Below are 15,557 nucleotides of genomic sequence, written 5' to 3'. Positions count from 1 at the left end.
AAGCGAGCGCTTAGCGAGAACGCGACATCATCAAAGGAATCCTCGGACTGATGAGACTGAATCCCTCATCCTACGTGAGAATTCTATATCAAAAGCCTTCCCTAAAGCGGTGAGAAGGACGAAGGCGCAGAGTGGAACCCGGCTATGGCATTCCATCAGGATGTCGTCAAACTAAGCACTACTCGGCCCCTAGACCCCAAGCCCTCCGTTGGGCTTGGTGGGCCGTACGAAAGCTTGAAGGGACTGCCTTGAAGGAATCAGTACGGATTGAAGATGATCTTTGATTCGACGACGATCCCTTCCCAAGGGAAATCTGTTGCGGGTCTTTTTGTTTGGACTGACGCACCTTACGCACACCTTGAGGGACGATAAGCGAAAATCTCGTTGCAAGCTTGACTGTAGATCGTTGCCTTGTATGAGAAGTATCGCGAGTACCAAACGGATGGAACTACTGCTCGCTCGGTTGAGCCTGAAAGCCACAACTTCAAGAGCGAGCATGCGGAATGGAGCACTGATTTCATTGGGTTATCCAGTCTGGAGGCTCACTCGCGAAAGACTGCTCAAGAATGATCTTCCAAATCCAAGGATATATTGCAGATAACAGAAAATATCGACACAGTCTATATGCATTTACATGCCGCTCGTAGAAGTCGTGTAATGTACAGATAGCGTATGTGGACCGCTCCGCAACTCTAAATCTAAGAAAAGAAAATACAACCCGACCCCGCGCCAGAGAACCGTCCAAAAGATCAACCAATCACTCCGCGGGGACCCGCAAGCCAGCATCCTTCTCCTCTTATCATCCTTTCACATGTCCTCGCTGTTCCTCAAGGCGTTGTTGAGTTCCTTTGACGCAGCCTTAAGCTCAGCCCGCAGGAACTTCTCCAGGGCACCGTAGATCCCATCTCCGCCCGGTGCGCCTCGGCAGTAGCGTCCCTGGAAGGAGTCAATGAGCTTCGAAACCTTCCGCAGCTCATTGATAACTAGCTGCAGCTTCAAGTGCATTTCGTCCTCGGCGTCGATCTGATAAGCGCCCATAGAGATAGGAATGTCCATGACCATTTCGCGATCTTCCCAAGGAGTGCTTGTGCCGGAGGTGTACTCCGAAGTGACTGAGCCCGCGGTACCCGTTCGTGTAGATGTGCTGCGGCCAATGGCTGAGTAGCAGGATAGGATCTTCAGGATAATAAGCGAGAGGCCAAGTACCATGCCGGAGTTGCTGGAGCAAGGGCATTGAAGCAGCTGGTGGAAGGTTTGAATAGCCCTGCGGTTGGTAGCCAAGACCTGATCGATGGATGACGTAGGTGCGAGACCGCCGGGAGCACTGGTCGGATTCGATTGGCAGAAGTTCTGAGGAAGATGGAGGTTTTGCAGCGTGGCGGAGGCGAGATTGTGGCATGACTCTTTTCTGCTATGGCCAGGGCGATGAGGGTGCTGAGGCTGTGGAAGACGTGGAGAAGGAGTGGGTGATGCCTCGGTTGGTTGGGTGCTGAAGGGTTCCGAGGAGTTGGAGGTTACACGGCTGAGGTCGTCGCCTTGCTCTACTGAACCCCAGTTGTCCATAAAGTTGACTGAATTCTCCAAGGCCATCAAAGCGGAAGTGGAAAGGAACGCATCGCCTGATGGAAAGTTGTTTGGGTCGGACATGAAGTTCAGGTCGTGCCACGGTAGGGTGGGGGATTGCTCAAAATTCAGGAGGGAATGTTCGAAGCCGAGGTCGTTGAGAGGATCCGGAATGCCAGCAGCAAATTGCTCGTCGAAAATGTTCTGGTTATTTGAATCGCGCTCGGGAGTAGATAAGGCGCTGGTCCTTCGCTCCTCCTTCTTGAGGTCTGATTTCTTGGGGAGCGGGTTTCCGTTGGCGTCCTTTCGTGGTGGCTTTCCCATCCTCCTCGAGACACTGTAATTGCACCTCATGCCCGAGTTGATACATCTTTGGCAGCAGGGTCGTTCTCGATCGCATTTGACCTTCCTGTAAAAGAGTTAGACCTCGTCATGGGTATTCGAGAGTTGAAGCTCGTACGCAGATGCACAGATATCGCAGCTCGACCTTAGCTTGGGTGGCTTATCCGCGTTTCTCCGCGACGGAGCGGGGCGAACTGGTGGCTGCTGGATCTCAATTGAATCGATCTCCATATCCGGATTGTAAGAGTCCATTGACATTGTTGCTGATGGAAAAGAGTGGAGGGGACCAGAGATTAATGATTCGTTTCGGCGGTGGAACAATGATGTGCTGGTAGGCTAGAACAATGGAATGCTTCTGGAAGGAAAATCATCGAGGAGATCCAGGGAATGTTATATAGCTTGAAGGGTCTAATTTGGACGCTAAGCACGGGTGTCGCGCACCACGTTCCTAGACATCTGCAGGTGTGGCTACGGCACCGCGATGGTACTGGTCAGCTTACCGGGACCAATGACTCCGCCAAATGCCCTTCATAGCTAGCGAGTACTTTCAACAGGGTCATCGCGTGTCTTGCCTGCACGGGGTGCTGTCGTTGCTCGGGAAGATTGATTGCACTTGCAGTGTCCCCAAACCACGGGCGGCTGAGACCCACTCTCTCAGATTGTCTGAGGAGGACATGGGCTTAGCTGCTGGCCTCATCTGTGCACCCAGGTTAGTGACGGAAAACCTGGCTGACGATACCGTTGGAACCCAATTAGGGACCATTGTTGACGAGAGAGGGTTCGATCACCGATGAACATTGTGAATGGAACAACTCCACCCGGCGGAGATTGAGTGCTCAGACGACTGAAACGACGGACCAGGGTCAATAACGAGCCGTCATTGAACAGTCGCACGAAAACGAGAGATCCGAAGGCGTGCAGGCGTTCAGCCCAGGGCCACTGCACACTAAGGGTAGGGTCAAGCTGTATGGGTCCCGCGTCGTCGAGCTCAGTGACACGAGGAAGCTGCTGCGTCCGCTTTCGAGACAAGCAATTCAGCAGAGCCAGTAGAAGGCAGAGCTTGACGAGGCCAAGTCCGTGTCTGCGTGCGTGTAATTTGGAGATCGCCATGCCTGCTTAGAGTTTAGCGTATTATTAGCGTGTTGCTATATCTGTCCCGAGGTCGTGATCGGCTAAGCACGTGACAGTCCCTACCCGCCCTATCTCTGGCTCTCGTCGAAACCGGGCATGGATGATAGAAAACGCCCCAGGGCAGAAGCGGCGCCATCTGGCGCTCAAAGCGCATCGAAGATACACAATATGGCCCCTCAGCGCCAAAAGGAGCTCCCAGCTGGCGAGGCTCCCAGTCAGCACGGCACAGGCCCGTTTCATGCGGCTCTTACGTGCCGGAGCGCAAAGCATTCCAGGAACAGGTTAACGCGGCACCGCGAGTAAGTCCACAGAAGTTGTTTACGAAGCGGCAAGCGAATGAATGACTTCGGAGAGCGTTCGAACTTCACCGGAGTCCATCCTTCTGCTCCAAGCTTTACCAAGCCTCGTCAAGCCTCGCGCTAAGGCAGGCCATGGCTCGCTAGCCATTCCTCCTGCAGATGGTCCGACAACGTGCCATCCTTCGAGCTTACTTCGTAGAGTTGCAGCCTCAAACCAGCAGACGACCCTCATATCAGACCCAACGCCCGGGGCGGTTAGTGGAACGCTTCAACGCTTGGGTCACCGACCGTGGAGGTGGCAGGACCAGACAGCACAACAGCCAACCCGGTCATCACCACAGCCGCCAGCCTCACCGCTCTCAAATAATGCGGCTCCTTTGGGCAGCCAATGGGCACTACGCCGTGATAAATTGTCACATAAGAGCGGCGGAGGCACATCGGCGCCGCAAGGCCCCGGAATTTAGAGGATGGGGGCCTACGGTAACCGAAATTGAGAGACGTTGAGTGACGGTCCATGCAGCCGGTAAGCCTCAGCTGCGGGTGGCTGAGGGCGGCACAGCAACGGAGCGCATACAAATGGCCTCGCCCTGCAGCCTTCGTATTGCTTGTTCGTTCCTGTCTCTCAACCCAAGTCGCCGATTTAGCATTCATCTCTTGGCTCAAAGCTTGTCTTCTTGCCCTTTCCCTCTTCAACTAACTTCACACAACGAAGGCACAACCCTACTACTACACATCTAAATACCTCTACCACACATTTAAGCACCTTCACTTCAACGCCCAACAAACACAAGCACAATGGCATCCACTATTCCCTTCCTCACCGCGGTCGCTGGCCGCCGCTCCCTGTATGCTCTGTCGAAGGAATCCCCCATCTCCAACGACCGCATCCTGGAAATCGTGAACCACGCCCTTAAGCACGCTCCCTCACCCTTCAACGTCCGCAGCACCCGCTGCATTGTCCTTTTCGGCGAGGAGCACACCAAGCTCTGGGAGGCCGCGTACAAGATCACCGAGGAGGCCACTCCCGCAGCCATTGGCATCTTGGGCCCCAAGATCAAGGCTTTCGAGGGCGCCTATGGGACCGTAAGTCATCTCCCACTTGCTTAGTGAAAGCTTTAAGATTAATCGTGATGCAGTGCATGTTCTTCGACGACCAAGACGCCTACGATGACCTGACTCCCCGCTTCAAGGCCCTCTCTAAGACCTACAACGAGTGGGAGGAGCACTCTTCCGGCATGCACCAATTCATCGTCTGGACCGCTCTCGAGGCCGAGGGTCTGGGCTGCAACCTTCAGCACTACCAACCATCCATCACTCCCTACGTCAGCAAGACTTACGACGTCCCCGCTTCCTGGACGCTCAAGTGCCAGATGGTGTTCGGCAAGCCTGTTGGTCAGACCCCCGAAGCGAAGCCCAAGACACATCTTGAGAAGGCTCTGAGGGTCTATGGCGCTTAGAGAGGGGGACTGTGAGCTGACCACTGCTTTTCTTCAAGCTAGGTGAACGGGCGCTTGGAATGGGAATTACCTTAGCGACTGCTTTCGCGAGGTACAATGGATGAAATCTTAGAATGAATAGATCATCTAACTAAATGCCTTTCTCCTCGGTGATTGAATCCATTTGCCTATCGTCGCAGTGCTCTTTTTCCGCAAAGGAAGCTTCGAATCTAAACTATAGAATTTTAGTATCAGCCTCGTGTAGCAGAAATATGATGAATCCGCAGTCTCCAATTGCAGGTTACGATGGCGCAGCACGCTCCTGAAAGTCACACATCGGAGTTCGCACACTCCATGATCGCACACATTCATCGGGAGGATCGGAAAGGAACCTGCCGTCTCGATTCCGAAATTGCAATTCAATGCGCGCGTCGTCCAATCGATCGGTCATCAGCACCTCCGCCCTTCCGTTTCGGTTCCGAAATTCTCTCCCCTAACCATACAGCCCCCAGAAAGGCAACTGCCCAGGTGCCACAATATGTGATCAGCACCTCCAAAACATCTTAGCTCCCCACAAATCAGGTTTCCGCTCTCAATCGGGGCTGTAAGCCAACGGCGCTTACTCAATTCCCGTAGCACAGGCCCACTGAACAAGCACGGACAAGCACAGCCAAGCTTTGAAACAAGCTACGGACACAACAGATATCGATGCAGTGACTGATGAGATAATGGCAATATAAGCGCCGAGCTGAGGTGGAATCATTGAGACCGCGTTGGAGGCTGAGTTGGAGAGAGGCTCATATGCGTGCACCGGGGAGAGAGAAAAAGACAGCAGGAGAGTAAGAGATCGTGCGCAGTTAGGTTGTCTAGATGATTTCGCACTTTTAATAGGAGAAACTAGATGGCTGTGCGCGAGTGGTGGGTGTCGCGTGTCCCCTTGCAGGCCTGTGCCTACAACGAAACCTCATGACATCCCTCAAGAAGTATCTGGAGCACAATCTCTTCTTTTAATTCAGCTTCATCCCGGAATCGACAGCGCGAGCACCCTCTTTCGAACCAGACCGATACAAAGCCCGCTATGAGACGCATCTGGAAAGAAAATTTCCACCCTGTGCTTGCATAGTCTTGCGGGCAAAACATGGCTTTCTCTTGAGCTGCTTTGGTCTCTAGGAATTGGCCTCACTCCTTCTCTACCAAATCCTCATCCCCATCCCCCCGGTAAAGTTTCTTCGACCGGTGATGTTTTCGCTGTCCTTAAGCAGAGACGAAACTAAGTCCGCATCCCTTCGTACGTTCTACCGTCCAGTAAGACACCATACCCGAGCCACTGGAGCCTCTCAACCGCTCGTAGCAGCCATCTTCGACGGAGCGGAGAATGGACATAGTTCCCGGGCCAGTGTCGAGGATAATCCCACAATGCTTGGCATTAGCTCGAAATTCTGGACATTACTATTGCCATTGCAGATAGTGAAGTGCGAAGCAGGTAGATCCTAACGTATGCGCTCAATGTTCAGCCGGTCGATGGCTTCTGTTGCACTCCCACACAAATCCATTCGCAAAGACATGTACCAGTGCATCTAGCAGACTGCCGTGATTGTAATGTAGCCCACATCTTCTAGGACAACACGCGAAGTGTAGTTGGCTGTGCCTAAATATATGAGAGCGCCATGAACTTGACCCGGTTTTCGCTCAACATTTCTTGATACACTTTGCCAATGACACGTTGTTCGCCACCTTCGACTTCTGGGACGATAGCATCGAGGTGTAGGGAGTCTGAATTCCTTCTTGCCCTTGTCGAGCGGGTTGGAGACGTGTCGCGTCAGAGTTTTCCGAGAGCTAGGTGGTGATTGAGCGACAATCGATCACAGGACGACGACGTCGAAGAGAGGGGATCCAAGGTAGACTGTCCTTCGGAAGTCGAAGAGTTATTCCAGGCATTGTGCGCCTTCCATTCGCATCGTACGTACCGGCCCACCACCCTCTACTTCTCATTTCCCGCCCTGATTAAACTGCATGTTATACCCGCCACTATTCTCATCCTTCGTAAACTGAAAATTATCTGTGCTCAGCCCAAACGGCTTCAATATGCCGTTCCCCAGCTGCTTCAACTTCCCCATCATCTCCGCAACCTCTTTATTCTTCACTTCGTCTAGCTGTGGAGGTAACTCCCTCAGTGCTGCCTGCACCGTCTTCAGATCTAAACTCGACAACTGATGCGGTGGCTTTGTGAGCGTCTGGTAATCTTCGAAAGAGCCTTGTAGCGATGACCAGCCTCCGACTTCTCGCCTCGCTTTCGCCCGCCGAAGCAGCGCTTTCGTCCGCAGCTTATGCACATCATTTATGGTTTTGCCCGTCCTCGTCAGCGCAGCAATCCTAATCTCCGTCGCATCGTCAACTTCCTCCACAACCACTCCCTCTTCCACATCTTTCTTCCCCGCCGCAGTTCCAGGAGGATCAACACAGTCCAGAGCCTCCAACGCTCGTGTGGCCGACTCCACTGCTTGCTTCCATTCCTCCAGCTTCAACTGGCATGCTGCGATGTTCGACCGGAGAACCGCGATGTCGTATTCGAGGTAGGTGGGGCAGACGGCGAGAGCTTTCTCGTAGCCTTGGATTGCGGAGCTGTAGTCGCCGGATGTGAAGGTCTTATTTGCGGAGGTCTTTTCGGCGTTGGATTCGGAGAGGAGGGATTGCTCTTCCTCGGGAGGAAAGATTTCGGGGGTGGGGAGTTCGGACGGGGAGAGATTGACAGCGGGACTGGTCTGAGAGGGAGACATGTTGCCAGATGTGGGCAAGATTGGGGAGGGTACTGTTTGGGAGTTGGGGCGCGTGTGTTGTGTGTTTTCGTGCAAGGCGATTTGTTTCTCAAGTCGACGTCTTTCTGCAGTTCATGCGCTAGGATATATTGGGTATTAGCCGCGGCACGTGGGGCAGTCATTCACCGACTTTAACTGTTCGCCGCAGACTGCAATTGCAAACGCAAACATCTCTGTCTCCTCCAGTCCTCTTTCCTATACATATCCACACAACTACACATATTCTCTCTCTCCTAGGCGTCAAAATGGGCTCCATGAAGTACGTTGCTTCCTCCAAACCCTTTCGGAACCGTCGAAGTACCGACTCACCAACCCAGCTGCGACCCGCCGCCCATCCGTGCCGCCCTCTTCGACATGGACGGCCTACTCATCGACTCCGAAGACCTCTACACAATCTGCACTAATACCATCCTTCAACGCTACAACCGCCCTACCCTCCCCTGGTCTATAAAAGCGCAGCTCCAAGGACGTCCCGGCCCCCAAGCGGGCGCCATCTTCCACTCGTGGGCACAACTCCCCATCTCGAAAGATCAATTCTTCACAGAGCAATCAGAGCTGCAGAGGGAGCTGTTTCCGCGGACGAAGCCGCTGCCGGGGGTGATGGAGCTGCTGCGGGGGTTTAGGGAGAAGGGCGTACACATGGCGCTGGCGACGAGTAGTCATGCGGGCAATTTCAAACTCAAGAGCAGTCATCTGCCCGAGCTGTTTGAGTATTTTCATCGCGACCATCAGGTGTTGGGGGATGATCCGCGGATACCGCCGGGGAGGGGGAAGCCGGCGCCGGATATTTATCTGCTTGCGCTTAAGGTGCTCAACAGAACACTTACCGAACAAGGTCACCCACCTATTCGACCAGAGGAGTGTCTGGTATTCGAGGACAGTGTGCCGGGCGTAGAGGCAGGACGGAGAGCAGGCATGCAGACAGTGTGGTGTCCGCATCCGGAGTTACTTGTTGAGTATACCGGGAGGGAAAAGGAGGTGCTGGCGGGGTTGACGGGCGAGCATAAGGAGGATGAGGAGGCGGAGTTACAGCATACGGAGGTGGAGGTGCTTGAGGGAAAGAGGAGGGTGGGGATGCCAGGCGAGATTGATGATGGATGGGGGAAGTTGTTGAAGTCGCTGGAAGGGTTTCCATATCACGAGTTTGGTATTGGGCAGTCGACACTAAACTGAGGAGGGTAGACTGGTTATAAAACAGGAGAGAAAATCGCCATTAGCAATGAGCAGATATGGACATGCATAGATACCACATATGCCTTCACTGGCTTAGCATTATATGAAAATTCTATTAGATCCGGCCGCAAGTCTGTCATAGACGATACCACAAGGACTCCGCAACTCCGTCTTACCATGCCCTGCCCGCGATGTCACAAAATATCTTTAGTGCAGCCATTAACTCTTCAGAGCCTCTAACCGACCTCTCATCTGAGCCAGCAGCTCTTCCTGGTTCTCTTCCTCTTCTTCCTCGACAGGTGCAGCTGGCAGAGCCTCCTCTTTGGCCTTGCCCGCTGGTAGCCTGTCCTTCAATATCTCCGACAGGACCTTCTCGACCTCCTCCTCAGCCTCATCCTCCTCGCCTTCCAACAACTCGTTGTCGGGCAGGGTATCCTCTACCATCTCCTCTATAATTCCCGCCTTCATCAGTTCAGATGAGAGCTCGCGCATTGTTCCAGTCAGCTCCGGTAACCGCACAAGGGAGTTTACATCCTTCATGATGCCGGTCGAAGCGCGTATGCTACCCTCAATCTTTCGCACCGAGAAGGCTTCGTTGACCTGCATTTGTACAGATTGTAACTGAGCCTTGCTCGTCTGTAACCGCGCGCTCTGTTTCCGGACTCTAATCAACTCTCGCGCGAAGATCCGCACGTCTTGGTTGGCTTGCTTGGCCATGGAGGGGTTTCGCTGGGCGCGCTTTGAGGATTGTAGGATGAAGTTCTTCGTCTTCTGTTCGGTCTGCTTGAGCTGCTGGATGTCGCGGTCCAGCTTACGGACGTTTTGACGCACGAGGGCAGAGCACTTCCGCTTCTATAGGCTCATTAGCTTGCTGGCGGGGATGAGCGTTGGTCTTGTGGTACCGACCTGCTCCTCCGGCGTCGGTTTCCAAATGAGACCCCGGATGGTCTCCATGGTGGATCCTTCGGGCCGGCTGTCCTAATCCTCTACAGCATGCAGGTGTCTGCTTGGTATATCTAAGAGCGCGTCGGCGCTGTCGGGTAGGGAGTGGACGCTTCGTCGCGCTAGTGAATTCGAACGTTGGAAACTCTGAGTAACGGCGATTGATGGTCTCTCTTGGTATGGTTCTGGATAGCTGTTTTAGGGTGTTGGGGGCCTGAGGCTGTTGAAAGGGCGCGTGGAGAGTGAAGTTCTGGTGCCTTGGAAGCGCAGAGGTTCAACGTCGCGGTGCTCGGGCCACCCTTGCGGTGACGTTTCGCGGGGCAGCCGCAACCCACCAGCCACTCCCAATCTTGTCTACGGGTCGCATTCACCACTCGACATTGTCTAAGATACCAATTCGGATCAGCTTGCGAGCCTCTCATACTTGCTCGGCAAACTGCACAGACTCACAAAATAGACCGCGCGAGGCTGATTGCGGGGCTGAAATTCGATACAGCTTCCATTGCTTTCCACCAGCCTCGCCACGCTAGTCCCCTCCAGAACTGCATTTCTTCCTCTTTCACCAGACTTCGCCGACCGCAAACAACAACCTCTTCTGCGAGACGACACAAAGTTTCCTACTTACTCCGCGCCAACGAGACGAGACTATCCACTTCCACAGAACCAGGCTTCTTCACCGGCAACATGTCTGACACACTCACCCCAGAAGGTAAGCTGCAGCCTACTCCAGTATCGCGAAGCTTCAACGTCGACATCTCCGCACCGCAAGCGACCTGGCGCCTTTGGGTACTCGCAGTCATGGGACTCCTGCATGCGGATTGGACTAGTAGAGGCCGTGGATCTGCTGTGCTCCCCGACTTTTCTGCCCGGAGAGAAAAGATGCCACTGCTCAAGAGCATTGCTAACATGTCGCAGTCACTTGGGCACAGCGCTCATCCAAGTCCGAACCCGAGAAGAACTACATCTATCTCACCATCGTCGCGACCGATATCCCCGAGAAGGAAATGAAGCTGGATCTGCAACCCACTTCGCTGAGCTTCAAGGGCACCTCCACGTCAAAGAAAGTCACATACGCGGTGGACCTCGAGTTCTTCGCCGAGATCGACCCCAAGGAGACCAAGATTCACCACACGGGCCGCGACATCGAGATGGTGCTGCGCAAGAAAGAGCTCAAAGAGGAGTATTGGCCTCGGCTGCTCAAGGACAACAAGAAGATGCATTTCTTGAAGACGGACTTTGAGAAGGTACGTGCGGCATACCTGGCAGGACATAAGGACTGCCGGGATTTTTAATGCAGCTGAGCAGAGCTAACGTTTCACAGTGGGTCGACGAGGACGAGCAAGACGCCGTACCGGACGATGAGGACTACATGTCGAAGATGAACCCCATGGGCGGCGGCGACGGCGGATTTGGCGGCATCGACTTCAGCAAGCTCGGCGCAGCCCAGGGCGCAGGCGGTCTCCCAGGTATGGAGGGTGAAGAGCAGAGCAGCGACGATGAAGAGGACGACGAGGACATGCCCGAGCTGGAGGGGGACGACGCAGAAGGCGAGAAGAAGAAGGTGGAGGAGGTGAAATAGACGGACAAAAGCCCGCCACCGGGCTAGAGGGATGATTGGGTAGGCTTGTGTACTACCACCGGCGAACTTTCTGGATCCATTGGGACGGGAACGCTGGAATGGGCAAGCATGCTTTTGTGTTCAAAGCTTGCTTTCCCGAGGGATAGCTTGCCGGTGTAGTTGACGACCACGGTATATGATCAAAAGAATCCACTTCATACTACTACTTGCTGCTGCCCGCCAGACAGTCACTTGATGTTGTTTTGGTGAGAATTGGTGGACCCGAGGAGTTTAGAGCCCCAATGACTAAACAAAGATACATGCTGAATATTGAAGCAATGCATGATCAGAGTGGCATAGACCCTGTGAGTTGAGGGCAGGTACAAGACACAGGTCTTATATTATCCTAACACGTTCCAAACCCTACTAACTAGTTCTTGCTGCGCCTTCTTTCTTGCTTCATGGCCTTGGGCTCGTCATTCTCGGACATCTAACTGCGACCGGTCAAGCAATACCGAAAGGGCAGTCACCCCTTCTGCTACCCCACAGCGTCTCTCTCATCTCCTCGCAGTCCTTCCGACCCTCCCTTTTGACTTCGCGGGCCCAAGCTCAAGGATTATACACTTCAGGCTTGTACTCTCCGCCAGGAGTCGGGATTCGTATCGCCCAGTGAAACCAGCGTTCGGAGAGTAACGCGTGAGGAAGGTCGATTTGACATACTAGGGCTCATTGTTGTACTTGGCAGCATGGTACCGACCGGGCTGGGGATTGTACGATATCGAGGCCGAGGAAGGAGGGTCGCGGCGGCATCAGGTAGCGGATGAGGAGTTTGCGCATGTCAAGGGTGAAGGCTAAGAGCCAACAGTAGTTAGGGCAGGGCCGACACTTGTGCATTGCGGAGTCTCCCACAGTATAATGATGGTGGATGGAGAAGTCGCGAACTGAACCCACGCTAGCCTAGAGAGGCTTAGCGCTCTTTCTTCTCTCCCTCAAAGGACCATTTTACCATCTGCAGAAATTCAGGGCTGCAAACGACGGGTCTGATCAAAATACACTCACCCTACTATATCCTTCAAGGCGGATGATGTCAGGTGGAAAACTTCGCGGGTAGGGCTCGGGTGGCGTTCCGCCCTTCACCGTTCTTCCCCACTATCCGCGGCGGCGCTCCAGGCGGTAACGTCGGTTGCGGCAGTATTTTCCACCCCAAAACACGCCCCACGCTTCACGCTCCACGGCGCCTGAAGGCTTCGAGTCGCGATGGGAAGGCGCCCGAACCAGCTCATCCTAGAATTCTTCGAACGGGGCCCGAAACTCGAGGATGCCAGCAATCGCTATCAACACACCTGCAAGTCTTGCGGTGAGAAGGTCGGTGTGCCCCGCCTCCGCAAAGACGAGAAGATGAAAGCTGACGGCGGCGCAGTTTCCGAAGGGACGTATAGATAGTCTTACGAACCACCTGGTGAAAAAATGTCCAGCCTTGTACGTAGCCTCAGTCCTCGTCTCGTCCATTGGGATCCTTTGGGCTGCCTTTTCCAGAGCGCTCCAACTCATATGGAACCTCCGCTAACATATGCAGACCTCTCCGCGACCGGCAGCGCGCTCTGCTGCAATTCCACGAGCTTCCCGACCTCCCTGATCCGATGGCGCAGGCGGCGCCCACACAGCTACAAAACGGACAGACGATGAACCTCCCGTTCGCGCCTTCAAAGCAAGGAATGTCAGCCCTAGAGACCCTCGCCGAGGTATCAAGACAGCATTTGGATCTATCAGGGAAGCACATACCGGGCAAGCAGCGCAAGTCACCCCCGCCGCCGCCGCATCAACAGCAACAGCAGCAGATGAGCACCGGAGGGAGTCAGGGCCCGTCGTTCGAAGAGTTTCTGATACAGGACGATAGGCCGGAAGGTGACTCGATCACTCTATCGCAAAGCATGGATATGTCTGGGGCACCGGCTCTTCCGTCTATATACCAGTTCAACGGGCCACTGCAGCATTCGCCAACAGGTTCGCCCCACATGAGCAGTCTCCCGCTGGCAACTTCTGCGGGATCAATGGCGCATATGGTTCCCTCGCTGGTGATGGCAGCCTCGGCTGCCAATGAGTTAATGCCTTTGACCAACAGCATGACAATGGAGCCAGAGCTCAATATGTCAAATCCTGGCATAGCCGATAAGTTTTTCCACAGCCAAGCGCGCTCACAATGGGCAAACCTCGACCCCCTACTGCCTGATCATGGAAAGGACCAGGTCCCGCCACCGGCCGACAATGACGCGAAGGCCTCCACGCAGCCGCGTCCAATTGCCATGAACCCGAACACCACCCAGACTCACTTCACGACCGACTTCAGCGTGAACCAGAAACCGGCGAAACCGAAGGTACGCGGGCGCTTCACAGACTCCAGGCGGAAAGAAGTACAGGAAGTCCGAAAACGAGGAGCATGCATTCGGTGTAGGATGTTAAAGAAGCCTTGCTCTGGCGATAATCCGTGCAACACATGCCAGAACGTCGAGAGCGCAAGACTGTGGAAGCAGCCCTGCATTCGAACACGTATAGCTGAGGAATTTAACCTATACTCTGCAGGCCTGCGGGGGGTTTTGGCCTTCCACGCCGTCAGCCAGGCCAAGGGCCAAATACGTCTCGACCAGACCCCCGGTCGGATAGAAGCGACCCATTACCCAGACTCGGCCACTTTTGCGACCTTCACGCCACTCAAATGCCAGAGCCAAATAGTGCACAGCACAGAAATCGACCCTGTAATACTTGGCGCTCGCTCTCCTTCGCAGTTGGAGATAATCGACGGAGAAGACGACATTAGTGGGAAGCTCGATCTATACATCAAGAAGATGGCGCCTTCGTTCTTTGAATCTGAAGACTCAGCGTTCATGAAGGCGACAACAAACACGGCCTTTAACATTACCTCTTCGAACCCGGATGGCCTGCTTACCAAAGTGCTAGAGCTCTGGAGTCTGACACGAATCCTGACGAAACCAAATTTAGACTGGAATCTCTTCTCGAATCCATCCCTCGCTCCTACTATGGCTCCGTCAACCATGACTCCTTCCGACCTTGAGAATCTCGCCCGCATACCCATAACCTCCATCACCAACCAGGCATCCTATGATCTGATAAAGATGCAACTCATGGGCGCAACGGAGAAGCGAGCTGCATGCTTAGCTCGGATAGTCATGAATGACCTCGAGCGTCGGCTCTTGCAACGCCAGCAGGCAAACCCTTTCGAGACTTTCCTGGTCGCAGTAGTCCTCTTAGCCTGCGTAGAACGCATGTGCTGGCTCTTCCGGACCTGGGAGGACCAGAGCTCCACGGTCACTCTTCCTGCTGCAGAGACTGCTCCGAGCCAATCGCAGCCTACTACAGATGGCGACATCGCCCAAGCCCTGCAATCGGCACCCGCGTCAGACGTCCCGCAACCGTCTCGCAACCCGAAATGGCCCTTCGACAAGCACCCAGCGTATTATTCCCAGCAAGGCGAACGCTTCAGCGATATCCTCCTTATGCTCCTCAAGATGCGTGGTGTCCCACCAAAACCACAAGCGCGCAGCACGGACGGTGTATTGGTGATCTGGGGCGACAATGCCGACGAAACGGTCCACGAGTGGTATGAAGGCATCGCTGTGACCAATGACATGTTGGCCGAGCGTAGTAATGCGCGGTTCATTGGCGAGGACCCAAAGGAGTGGGAGCTGAAATTTGTGAGCAAGATTATCAGTGGAGCCTAGCACGGCAGATTCTGGCCCCAGGTTGGGAGGGAATCAAGCGAGCTGTGGATAGCCCTGTGAAATACTCCTTTTTGTTGGACAGTGATCAGTGGGATATTTAAAAAGTTTTTGGTTGGCTTTGGCTGGTTAGACAGGGGCGCTTGTCGGGGCGGTCTTGATATTTCACGAGCGAATGATACCAAAAGGGCGGTCAAATGGCGAGATATACCCGTATTCATGAAAGGCATACTTTGATCTACACGCATGTACTTCTTGCTGTGGTGTGGGAGAGTGAAGCTTTGTCCCCTGGGGCTATAGCCCCTTGCGGTCACGTGTATGCGTAAATCTCAGCTTGTGTTGATTCGCTTCACCGGCTTCTTCCAGGCCAATTCTTCTGCTGATCACGCTCGTGTCGGCTCTAGTCACCCTTGGATTAAAGCTCGGCTTGGCTCGTTCCCAGCATGAGAGGTCTGCATACCACTGAACTACTTGCCTATTTCCTCTGCAGATCTGTCATGGGGGAGCAAGCTCTTTCCCAAGATGCATCGGCAAAGGTAAAAGTTTCATAGACTTGAGGACTC

General features: G+C 54.0%; 7 protein-coding genes across 7 annotated transcripts; 4 read left to right on the top strand and 3 right to left on the bottom strand.

Annotated features, from left to right (window-relative positions):
• Window positions 1–738: 738 nt before the first annotated feature.
• BU26DRAFT_8136 (uncharacterized protein) lies at window positions 739–2,380 on the bottom strand. The gene is made up of 2 exons (XM_033836364.1): window positions 2,024–2,380; window positions 739–1,972 (listed from the first exon to the last, which is right to left on the bottom strand). Exons 1-2 carry the CDS (start codon window positions 2,161–2,163, stop codon window positions 808–810), a joined length of 1,305 nt encoding a protein of 434 aa, XP_033690777.1. The 5' UTR covers window positions 2,164–2,380; the 3' UTR covers window positions 739–807.
• Window positions 2,381–4,040: 1,660 nt separating this feature from the next.
• Window positions 4,041–4,998, top strand: BU26DRAFT_471588 (Nitroreductase). Its single transcript, XM_033825384.1, has 2 exons — window positions 4,041–4,418; window positions 4,472–4,998. Exons 1-2 carry the CDS (start codon window positions 4,131–4,133, stop codon window positions 4,790–4,792), a joined length of 609 nt encoding a protein of 202 aa, XP_033690776.1. The 5' UTR covers window positions 4,041–4,130; the 3' UTR covers window positions 4,793–4,998.
• Window positions 4,999–6,512: 1,514 nt separating this feature from the next.
• BU26DRAFT_8070 (uncharacterized protein) lies at window positions 6,513–7,753 on the bottom strand. Its single transcript, XM_033836361.1, has one exon. The coding sequence runs from the start codon at window positions 7,546–7,548 to the stop codon at window positions 6,760–6,762; it is 789 nt and encodes a 262-aa protein (XP_033690775.1). The 5' UTR covers window positions 7,549–7,753; the 3' UTR covers window positions 6,513–6,759.
• Window positions 7,754–7,832: 79 nt separating this feature from the next.
• Window positions 7,833–8,760, top strand: BU26DRAFT_598622 (HAD-like protein; the record flags this gene model as incomplete). The annotated part of the gene is made up of 2 exons (XM_033835039.1): window positions 7,833–7,846; window positions 7,905–8,760. 2 exons carry the CDS (start codon window positions 7,833–7,835, stop codon window positions 8,758–8,760), a joined length of 870 nt encoding a protein of 289 aa, XP_033690774.1.
• Window positions 8,761–8,781: 21 nt separating this feature from the next.
• Window positions 8,782–10,085, bottom strand: BU26DRAFT_444107 (uncharacterized protein). Its single transcript, XM_033824560.1, has 2 exons — window positions 9,667–10,085; window positions 8,782–9,612 (listed from the first exon to the last, which is right to left on the bottom strand). Exons 1-2 carry the CDS (start codon window positions 9,712–9,714, stop codon window positions 8,980–8,982), a joined length of 681 nt encoding a protein of 226 aa, XP_033690773.1. The 5' UTR covers window positions 9,715–10,085; the 3' UTR covers window positions 8,782–8,979.
• Window positions 10,086–10,287: 202 nt separating this feature from the next.
• On the top strand, window positions 10,288–11,586 carry BU26DRAFT_536220 (HSP20-like chaperone). Its single transcript, XM_033831336.1, has 3 exons — window positions 10,288–10,411; window positions 10,618–10,946; window positions 11,024–11,586. Exons 1-3 carry the CDS (start codon window positions 10,387–10,389, stop codon window positions 11,279–11,281), a joined length of 612 nt encoding a protein of 203 aa, XP_033690772.1. The 5' UTR covers window positions 10,288–10,386; the 3' UTR covers window positions 11,282–11,586.
• A 931-nt stretch (window positions 11,587–12,517) lies between these two features.
• On the top strand, window positions 12,518–15,224 carry BU26DRAFT_444102 (uncharacterized protein; the record flags this gene model as incomplete). The annotated part of the gene is made up of 3 exons (XM_033824559.1): window positions 12,518–12,625; window positions 12,681–12,739; window positions 12,837–15,224. 3 exons carry the CDS (start codon window positions 12,518–12,520, stop codon window positions 14,995–14,997), a joined length of 2,328 nt encoding a protein of 775 aa, XP_033690771.1. The 3' UTR covers window positions 14,998–15,224.
• Between the last annotated feature and the right edge of the window lie 333 nt (window positions 15,225–15,557).

Source organism: Trematosphaeria pertusa (genome assembly GCF_010094035.1).
Source record: "Trematosphaeria pertusa strain CBS 122368 unplaced genomic scaffold BU26scaffold_1, whole genome shotgun sequence".
Lineage (NCBI taxonomy): Eukaryota > Fungi > Ascomycota > Dothideomycetes > Pleosporales > Trematosphaeriaceae > Trematosphaeria > Trematosphaeria pertusa.
Note: the sequence above shows the minus strand (reverse complement) of the source record. Positions and strands in the feature narration are given on the sequence as shown.